This window comes from Electrona antarctica (genome assembly GCF_951216825.1).
Source record: "Electrona antarctica genome assembly, chromosome: 12".
NCBI classification, from domain to species: domain Eukaryota; kingdom Metazoa; phylum Chordata; class Actinopteri; order Myctophiformes; family Myctophidae; genus Electrona; species Electrona antarctica.
In genome coordinates, this window is record NC_136793.1 from 26,450,862 (window position 1) to 26,461,752 (window position 10,891).

At 44.8% G+C, this 10,891-nt stretch overlaps 2 protein-coding genes across 2 annotated transcripts in view; both read left to right on the forward strand.

The window, feature by feature from the left end:
- Positions 1-297: 297 nt before the first annotated feature.
- foxd5 (forkhead box D5) lies at positions 298-1,341 on the forward strand (the record flags this gene model as incomplete). The annotated part of the gene is made up of 1 exon (XM_079516929.1): positions 298-1,341. The coding sequence occupies one exon, from the start codon at positions 298-300 to the stop codon at positions 1,339-1,341; it is 1,044 nt and encodes a 347-aa protein (XP_079373055.1).
- A 4,045-nt stretch (positions 1,342-5,386) lies between these two features.
- Positions 5,387-10,891, forward strand: part of pgm5 (phosphoglucomutase 5) — a 35,320-nt gene continuing 29,815 nt past the window's right edge. The window contains exons 1-6 of the mRNA XM_079517130.1: positions 5,387-6,043; positions 8,622-8,784; positions 9,159-9,305; positions 9,732-9,857; positions 10,152-10,342; positions 10,654-10,808. Coding sequence (XP_079373256.1) covers positions 5,786-6,043; positions 8,622-8,784; positions 9,159-9,305; positions 9,732-9,857; positions 10,152-10,342; positions 10,654-10,808 — 1,040 coding nt within the window. The 5' untranslated portion in view covers positions 5,387-5,785. The remainder of the gene's footprint in view (positions 6,044-8,621; positions 8,785-9,158; positions 9,306-9,731; positions 9,858-10,151; positions 10,343-10,653; positions 10,809-10,891) is intronic.

A 10,891-nucleotide genomic window follows, 5' to 3' on the forward strand; every position in this document is an offset into this window, starting at 1 on the left:
CCCCCCCCCCCCGCGCGCGCGTTGTTTGTCTGCTGTAGCTCCCTGCGGCGACAGTCTCCTCTGATAGGTTGTGAGGGTGAATGGGGATGGCCTGCAGGGCAACAGTTTGTACCCCTATAAAGCCAGACCTCTGCAAACTCCAGGCATGCAATGACAAACTGAGAACGGGACAGTAGTACCTTCATTTGATTTGGTGCGCTTTTACGCACATTTATGCGAGCTTAGCAGCATATAGCCTTTTACGCACCAAGCTTTGGAAGTTTTACGCGCCATTTAATAGTCAACGCTTGATTCGTCATGACGCTCTCCAGTGAATTTGAAACGGCACACCATGCCACCGTGTCTTCAGAGGACGAGGATATTGACATCATGGGAGAGGACGAGCCTGCCAACGGCCAGCTGTATCGGAAAGTATGCCACCCGGGTTCCTCAGCCGAGTCCGGTGCTGAACTGGACTGTTCCGAGTTCGACTCCTCCGAAGAGAACAGCTTTTACGCAGACGCGCCACTGTCCAGGAGACCTCAGGACGCGTCGGTGAAGCCCCCCTACTCGTACATCGCCCTCATCACCATGGCGATCCTGCAGAATCCGCTGAAGAAACTGACGCTGAGTGGAATATGTGATTTTATCAGCAACAAGTTCCCTTACTACAAGGAGAAGTTCCCTGCGTGGCAGAACTCCATCAGACACAACCTGTCACTCAACGACTGTTTCATCAAAATTCCAAGGGCACCTGGCAACCCGGGGAAGGGGAACTACTGGTCGCTCGACCCTGCCTCGGAGGACATGTTTGACAACGGCAGCTTCCTCAGGCGCAGAAAGCGGTTCAAGAGGAACGAACCCGAATTGAGCAACGACGGACTTATGTTTTACCCGAACTTTAATTGCTATCGATCATACGGACGGCCGTATTGTGTCCCGGGCCAGGCGAGCGCCCCGACGGCACCCCTTCGATACATGCCACTTCAAGAGGGCATCGTGCCATTCCCTTCCTCCTACCTACCTTACCCTGGTGGTCACAGCCACGGGACCGACCGTGACTCCAGAGACTTTGCTGTTGTGCCCCTTCGTACAGCAGCACCCCCCGCAGAACCGAAGGCACAGGCAAAGTGCTCTTTCAGCATTGACAGCATCATGAGCAAATCAGTTCGCACCATTCCACAGACCTCGGATCCCCAGCAGAGGTCGTTTAACTATGGTCAACATCTCTTCGCGGCTCCCACGACCTGCTTGGTTCCGAGTCTTCTCCAGGCTTCTGGAAGTCCATTCTGTCCGCCTGCAATGCTGAGCACTGCAACTTCAATACCAGAACACTTCAGACTGGCTTACCCACGCTGTTAAAGACACTGCCAATAACGTTCACATTTGATAATGTGATGCGCATTTCTTAGAGAAGTGGTTAATAATTGCATGTTATTTATGTGCCTACATTGACGTTCAAGTTATTGATGGAACTATAATGTAAATATGAGATTGATAATATATGTGTGAATGTCTGACGTCTTTGAACGTATTTTTTTGTGTCGTTCCAACACCTGTTAAAATAAATGATCGAAAATATCTGATACTTTGTTTATTCATTTAATCACTTGACCTATATATGCACTATGCGAGTAGAATACCTGCGAGAATGCCTACCAACCAACCACAAATCTACACGTATAGCCTACCACAAATTAGCTGTAACTTTTTAGGAACATGTGCATGTTCTCAAATGTGTTTTAGATTAACTTTTCAATGATTGGAATGTAATCATTACCCTTTAATATATTAGCGCCCCTCACTTCACACGGGTGTGATTTTTGATTTCACAATCACAACACATGAAGTCAAGTTGAGCTGCCTCAGGCTATAGCTAGTATAGCATTATATTTAAGCAACACGGCAAGAAAGACTAGCACAAAGACCATCATAGGGATACTGTAGTTCACCATCCTACTTGCCATTATACTATAGCGGTTGTATTAATTGATTGTCCGGTGGGAGTTCTGCTCTGGTTTTGGTGAATATTCCGGTTATTTTGTGGGGGACACTGGGGTCACTCATTACAAGTAAATCCACAAAACGAATGTATTGTTGACCTATTTCTAAAATACTATAGTGCAACTTTCGTTCAACTTTGACCCCTCTATCACATGGAACTATTTTTGGGCGTAGTGATATGGACACAAAAAACATAAGTTCCGTGTAATAGAGGGGTAAAAAATGAACAAAAGTTGCACTGATTGATTGAAATATTTATTAACAGTTTGCAGAATTACAGTACATTTCAAGCACAACTCAATACAAAGACTGTTAACTGTGAGTGGACGACCCAATAAAGCATTACACTTGTTTACAAGAGGATCCACCTTGTTCAAATCATCAAAACATTTAGAGACGTACAAATAGACAATTCTATATAGCCAAAAAGAACAGAACAGGAATTCATCATAAAGGAGTTAAAAAAGGGAAAAGAAACATACAGTGAGAGGAAAAGGTGGTGGGGGGGATTCAGATTGTTACGGAGGGCAGTTTCGAATTGCCCTTTGAGAGCGGTTTTGAAGGAGTCAAGGGATTCACATGTCTTAATGACTGTTGGTAGGGCGTTCCACATTTTGGTGGCATAGGAGCGAAAATAATTTAGTCCCTTGTTTGTGCCGAATCTGGGTTGCACATGGTTTGTTGCACTCCCTCTGGTGTTGTGGGTGTGGACTTCGTTAACATTAAGGAAGTATATTTAGACAGGTACATGGGTATCTTGGTGGTGTATCGAATCTTGTGGACCAGACTGTCATCGACCCTAAGCCATTCCAGTCTGTCAAAGTGGGCAGGGGTAAGGTGGGTTCGGGGGGTGAGGCCAAGTAGGAGCCTGACCAGTTTGTTTTGGGAAGTCTGGAGCCTTGTTTTAAGGGCCTTTGAGGTGCTGTGGTACCAAGAGGTGCATGCATAGTCAAAGAAACCTTGTACGAGGGCTCCTGTACTAATATTTTAGAAATAGGTCAACAATACAAATGACGTTAGTTTTTTTTACTTTTAAAGAGTAATCCCAGTGCCCCCCACAAAATGACCAGAACTACTTAATATTTCACCAAAACCAGAGCAGAACTCCCACCACAGGACTCGCAATCAATGAATACAGTTATTAATTAATAAAGTATTTCATAAAGCTTAAGTAAAAAAAATCTGAACTATCCCTTTAAAGGAGTCAAGTAGGAAGGAAAGGATAGACCACATTTCAGTAAATTAGGCCTACCTCTCATTTTTGGTGGTTTTCAAAATTTCGCATGCAGTCAGGAGAGTATAGGGTCAGGCTACCGACTTATCAGCTTATCATTTTATAGTGTTCCAGTTACAATTTTGTCTGTCCATTTGTATTTGTGTCATCACTTCCAATTGCATTTGTAAACTGTATGAGTTCTCTATCCTGATTGGATAAAATTGGTATCCCGACCTGAAAATAATTTTTCTGGAGACATGGATTATCCTGTTACTGAACAAACACTCTATACAGCAATGATATCAGAATAGAGCTACGTAACACAGCTACGTTATTCCTAACCAAATAAGAAAACCACTACCCTACCTTCACTGATTATTTCATGGGGCAGGAGTCAGGACCCTGAATATCTCCCTGTTCCTGATCCAATCAATCAAGATACATTTTATGGCCAAATAGTAGCCAATTTGTCACCTAATTGTAGGCCAACTGTCAATAGGAGTCACCTCCTTTGAGGGAAGGCCAACAATAAAGCCTGGATCTCTCTTCATTCTTTCACCCAAGAAGCCACTCACTGCAGATATATTAGCCCAACATGTTTTAATCCATTTACAAGGTCAAAAGTAATGCTAATGTTCCAATGTCTTTTTAACACTGGTTCTCGTGTGGCAGTGGCCTGGTCAGAGGTGAGGTGAGGCTGGCAGTGGCCTGGTCAGAGGTGAGGTGAGGCCTCGTGTGGCAGTGGCCTGGTCAGAGGTGAGGTGAGGCCTGAGTGTCATTTAGCATCGTGTGGCAGTGGCCTGGTCAGAGGTGAGGCCTGAGTGTCATTTAGCATCATGTTCTCGTGTGGCAGTGGCCTGGTCAGAGGTGAGGTGAGGCCTGAGTGTCATTTAGCATCATGTAAGTTGAAAGTGTCAGCTTTAACAAAAAAAAGTGTGAAATGTTTAATTGCAAAACAAATATAACAATTGGCTGGGTGGATGGCATCTCCCTTACAGATAGGGTGAGAAGTTCAGTCACACAAGAGAGACTCGGAGTAGAACCGCTTCTCCTTCGCCTGGAAAGGAGCCAGCTTAGGTGGTTCGGGCATCTGGTTAGGATGCCTCTCGGGCGTCTCCTTAGGGAGGTCCTCGACACACGTCCCACTGGGAGGAGACCCCGGGGCAGACCAAGGCGCAGTTGGAGGAAACACATCGACTCACTGGCCTTGGAATGTCTCGGAATCCCCCAGGAGGAAGTCACTAATGTTGCTAAAAGCGGTTGAAGATGGATGGATGGAAATATAACAATTACCGATGTTGTAGGAATTATCAGATGAATAAAGGTAAACATATAAATATCACATACAGCAAGTGTGATTAATTAAGGCGTTATTAAATCCTCTGTGCACTGAGTTTGTGCTTCTTTGGGTCGTCATCATCAGTTATGATGTGCTTCCACAGCAGAAGGTATAAATCAACCATAAATAATGATATGATGATATATTTTAGGAAATGTACATCATGCATCCATAACAATTTACTATAGGCCTACTAAAACTTTAGTTCTTCGAATGCGCCACAAGGTGGCACTGTTGACCACGTTTATGAACGGGACGCTTCAACGCTTGCCTACATTGATTTCATTTTGACTGTCTTTTGCTTTGTTCATTATTATGTTGTTGATGTTCTCAATGCTTTAAGTTTTAAATAATATTGCATATCACTTTGTGTCTGTGAAAGGTGCTCTACAAATAAAATGTAGGCTACTTGTTTACTAATGAGTCTGTCAAATATCGGATGAAATATCTTTGTCCTCCTAAAACCTAAATAATTTGAGCATATTTAGGCTCAATACAATAGCCAAGCGAATTATATGCCAAGGTAACCCTGAAACATGTCATGTTGTGAACCATGGCTAATGCCAAGGTAGCTTTTGATGGTAATAGTTGGTTAATCAGAACCACGTGGCACGTGCGTAACGTGCGTCAAAGTAACCTGCTGGCTGCTGACAATGGTCGTTAGCAGCATGTTATACCGGTGTTGCGTAGCGGGTGACGGGTCTAGTGTGGACAGACACAAGAAGTGTCCGGTTGCAGACCGGGCAGACACAATCCTCTCTTCAATCCAAATTATGGTCTATTTTAGTCCTGAGGCGCAGGCAGCTGATTGTGGGGACTGTTGGCCCTCCCTGGGTTTCTGGCAGGCAGGCGGCTGTCCGTGTGGAGCGTCAAAGAGGGAGTTGTCAAGCAGAAGAGGAGAGTTCACTTCACATGCACTCACTTTAGCCTACTTCCAATCCAAGAAGAGGAAAGCAAACGCACACAAGCATCATTAGCAACATCTTCCATGTGGTAGCCTACGTTATTTCACACTGACACTGCACGGAAACAAACAAGTTCACGAAGCAAGGAAAACCTGACGTCTATCTTTCTCCCTTCCAGTCGACTCATCCCTGATCGAGAGTTTATTGGTGCGCCGTCTTTGTCGAGCGAGTCGGAACATCAAAATAATTATCACATTGCCCTGGGCTCCTAGTTAACCAGGGGCCACTTTTGTTTTGACTGAGAACTGAGGAGACTTCTCGGTTGGTTGGGTTCCGTGGAGGATGGAGACGAGTCCCATCCCCGTGGTGACGGTCCAGACGACCCCGTTCGACGACCAGCGGCCAGGTACCAATGGACTGAGGAGGAAGACAGCGGTGTTCGAGGGGAAGAAGAACTATTTACAGAACTACATCCAGAGTGTGCTGTCTTCCATAGACCTGCGGGATCGACAGGGATGTACCATGGTGGTGGGCAGCGACGGCCGTTACTTCAGCCGAGCCGCTACCGAGGTCATAGTACAGATGGCTGCTGCCAATGGGGTATGACTGATTGATTGATTGACTGACTGACTGCTCTGACATATTTGTTGTTCTTATCCTAAATCAAATTAGTGTTCGCAACAGGGTCAGAAGTACAAGAGAGAGAGAGAGTAACACACAATATCCATATTATCTTATCATCATACATCACATTCCGTGCTCAGCCAATCAAATCATCACAAAAGTCATTCCGGCCAATCACATTTTGCGTCTTCACTTTTCTGCCCTCACTTTTTACTTCAATATGTAGGCTACTTTGCTCAGCCAATCAAATCATCACTATGGGGTGATCAGCCAATCACAAGAGAATGTTTATGTTCACACAAACCCGGAAAGCTGGGCATATATAGGCTATGAGGGGAAAAAATATTTGTCCAAAGACAACCTTCATAATACTAATACAAAAATGATCCTAGGAAGGTGTGCTCTGCAGAGCGAATAGCCTATCTAAGCCTGATTTATACATAACTTTGTCATAGATGCTTTCTCATAACCAAAATAGCCGATCTACTATTTCTATTTTGGGTGTGCAACGCTGTTGGAGCATAAATTAAGAATGAGTCATTAAGCATGAGTCACTTTTTGCATGTGTGGCACCCCCTAAGGCCTAAGGTTAGATGTGAAAGCTCTTTTGGAGGTGCACTCTAGACCGAATCATCATGATAACCAAAATAATATTATAATGCCAGCCACTTGAATTGGAGGCTGTTATTTGTTAACCTTATTTCTGGAAGAACAGGATACTAATGATGTTGCTATTGACATTAGAAATATATTATTTTGTTATAAATATCCACAGGTTGACAAACTTTCTGGACACTTATATATGATATTGTCATTCTACCTGGAAATGGGACTAGAGGCCCACCCAGTGGACAGTAAGGTTATGTATACAAAAGGAGGAGATTAGGATTAGGATGTTTTAAAAAATTACAATGATGATGGGGGGTTCATCATGATGATACAGTATTCTATTTAACTCAGAATGTAATTAACATTAAGGATCTTTTTCGAAAACACAGGCTTCCATCCTGTGACAGGGAGTACATTTCACACCAATCAGATGCTAATGTTGAGTCAGAGGAGCAGATAAATGAGAGTGGAATGGGTTTTCACCCCTCCCTCCCTCCCTCCCTCAGCTCATGGAAAAGGGCTGCTCTCAGATCTTTGTGATGGGTTTGGACAGGTTCCAGAGGAAAATCTGAAGAGAATATAATTTGTTTTTTAGATTGGTCCATTTTTTTTCTGCTGGCCCAGCCAAATGTCTCTTGCTGCCTGCCTTATCGACACTTCCATCCATCCTGCTCTACTTTCCTGCCTTACACCCCCACCCCATCCCTCCCACGCCAAGCTAGAGGCTTTGGGGATACCCTGTCATGTGGCATCGCTCAACATACTGGCAATGCTCAGATAATCAACACATTATTTGACCATACTGGGGGGAAAAGGTTCATATACGTTTTTAGACACAAAACAGTAAAAATGGTGTGAATAAATTGTTTACAGATTACTATTGGACTAGGTGTCTTTCTCACACACATACACTGATGTTAGGTTAGCAGGATACAGTGAGGATACAGTGACGTCAGGAGATTGAATTCCTCTCCAATGAGGACACTGCTATTTAGAATGGCTGAGATGCTTGGGGCTGACGCATGGGCAGCTGATGTCATGAGCACTTCAAAATATGAAACGGAAGAGCCACCTAGAACGGTGTGTTTAGGTGAACTCCTAGCGACACATACTAGATTGGTGTGTTTAGGTAAACTCCTAGAATGGTGTGTTTAGGTCAACTCCTAGCGACACATACTTGCTCTTTAAAGTGGGCTGTTTAATGCGCTTCTCTTCTTTAGATCAGTGGTTTCCCGAGAGCCAAAAAAGACAAATTTGATGTCTCCCCAGGACCCAAACTATTGAGAATAGCCGATCCACAAGCTATTTTTTCACTCTCTAAATAATGGATTTGTTTTTAAGGAATTCTTAAAAAAGAAAAAAAAAACGTATGACTTAAGGCTATTTTGTTTTTAGTGGGTTTTTTTTGTTCTTAATCTTTCGAAATAATAATACAAAACAAAAAGTAGTGGCCTGGGTGCTAATCAGCGATAGATTTCTTTAAATTTGTTCTTGCTAAAATGCTTGTGTCATCCTGAGTCAGTTACAGCCATCTCAGAATATGGAGTCCCTGTTATCAGACTTAGAAGATCAGACAGCTCCATATACAGTTCTAAGTTAGTTATACCCAAATCTAGGTTCCATGATGTAACTAGTAGGGCCTGGGCTACAGTGACGTTTCTGTTGTGTCGGTCAAGACTCATCATCATGCTGATGGGGCCTTTAAGTAAAGGGCTGTGGTCCGTCCACCCACTGTCCACCCATTGGGCAATTTTAATATTGGATAGGATGTTTATTGCTGCATACTATTTGCATTCTGTGTGAATTTACTCATGGCACAAAGGATAATGCAAAAAATAATAATCTGGGAGAAAAAGGAAAAAAGTCAAGCCAAACAAACTTTTCAGTTTCCTGGAATGATATAACATTACGTTATCGCTCCTTTCCCATTTGTGGTGCTATACAGATTGGACGCCTGGTAATTGGCCACAACGGCCTCCTGTCCACCCCTGCTGTTTCCTGCATCATCAGGAAGATCAAAGCCATTGGTGGAATCATCATCACAGCCAGTCACAACCCTGGAGGCCCAGGCGGAGATTTTGGGATCAAGTTCAATGTGGCCAATGGAGGTGAGCACAGTGATGTTGTAGTGGATGGCTTCTCTCCAGCTAGAATGGATTGGAGGCATAAATTCCAGCATACTAACAGTCCGACAGTCATTAGTCCGACACCCTACCCCTAACCGCAAGCACGACGCAACGCATGTCGGACCAACACATGTCGGGGGCGACGGGTGATTTGTGCATGTCAGACTTTCGGTGTGTCGGATATGCTTGCGCACCCCGCGGTTAACAATCATACAGTTATATTTACCTGTGAAATACAGGTCTGATGGTTGAGAGGACTGCCAAATATCTGATGGGATGGGGCTACTGGTCATTCAATAATCTAGATGTAAGCGTCATTTCTTGACATTAACCCTTCTCTTTCCACCCACGTTCAGGCCCATCTCCAGACACGGTGATGGAGAAGATTTCTCAGGTGAGCCGAACGCTGGAGGAGTACGCCATCTGCCCTGACCTCCGTATTGACCTCTCCAGGCTAGGACGGCAGGACTTTGACCTGGAGAACAAGTTCAAACCTTTCCGAGGTAGTCTGAAGTTCACTTCTGAAGCTTTGCCATTGTTACTCAGTGGCCTGTTTCACAAAATGTGTCATCTGTTAAGGTCCTTTCAGATCCAGTTGTTGCCTGGATCAGCGACAGGTCTGCTCATGAGGGGCACGGGACGCGTAGCGTGAAAAAGAAGTTCACCACCACCCAGGTCTAGTCGCCCATGGGCGTGTGCACGAAACATGAAATTGCGCTTGCGTAGTCGCCCCTCAACTTCTCCTCACGTCCATAATAAACGCACGCCTCTCATTGAAAATGAATTACTAGGCACGTCAGTCACTCCCCGTCTGTAATTTAGACTGTTACTCAGATGGATGTAGTGACAAAACACACACATGGTCTCCCCGTTTATACCCATAACACATTGCCATCCAGGTGCAAACGTTTCTTTCTCTGTGTTTCCAGTGGAGATAGTGGACTCAGTGGAGGTGTACCTCAACCTGCTACGAACCATCTTTGACTTCAACGCCATAAAGAATCTTCTTGCAGGACCAGATCAGCCCAAAATACGCATAGACGCTATGAATGGAGGTAATGCAGTTATTTTTCAATATACTTTACTAACCACATGAACCCTAGCAGCTCTGTTCTGGGGGAAAACATTTGGCTAAAATAGCAATCTACAAGCTCACACCGCGTTGCACCATGACAGGTTGTGAGCTTGTAGATCACTATTTTCAGAGATTTTGTGTAGAGGGGGGAAAAAGGAGGGGGCCTACCATAGACAGATGGGGGACTCCAGTCAACAAAGTACAGTACTATATATAGGGTTTATGTGATGGCTAATGCTTGGAAGCCAACCACTCTCCATTTGTTGCATTGCAGTGATGGGCCCCTATGTGCGTAGGATCCTGTGTGACGAGCTCGGGGCCCCTGCTAACTCTGCCGATAACTGTGTCCCTATGGAAGACTTCGGTGGCCGACTTCCAGAGCCCAACCTCATGTACGCCACATCACTGGTAGACGCCATGAAAAGCGGCGACTTTGGCTTCGGAGCCGCATTCGACGCTGATGGGGTAAAGCATCCGTTTTATAGACCGTGAGATGATGAGAGGGAAATGCTCCACTTATGGTTTGATTTGTTGGGGATATTGTTGATGATCTGTTTCATTTAGATTTAATACAGACATTTCTTCACCCTCCCAATGACTGATTGTGGGGGTTAGCAGAGATGGAGTACTTGTAGAGAGGCTGGGGAATTGGGAATTGGCTATACTACTCCCCCACCCCCACACATGCACACACGCACACCTGGGCTAGCTGCATAATGGACTAGCTGCATAACTAGGTTGGTGACAATATACCTTTGTTGTTGTTGCATTGTCAGGACCGGTATATGATCCTGGGAGAGAACGGCTTCTTCGTCAACCCTTCCGACTCTTTGGCCATTATGGCTGCCAACCTGCCCGCCGTCCCCTACTTTAGACAGCTGGGCCTCAGGGGCTTCGCTAGGAGTATGGCCACCAGCACAGCACTGGACAGGTAGGACAAACACAAGGATGCCTACACAGTGGCAGTAATATCTTGTCTGGTACGCTGTTGGTCTTGGACTAATAGACACATGT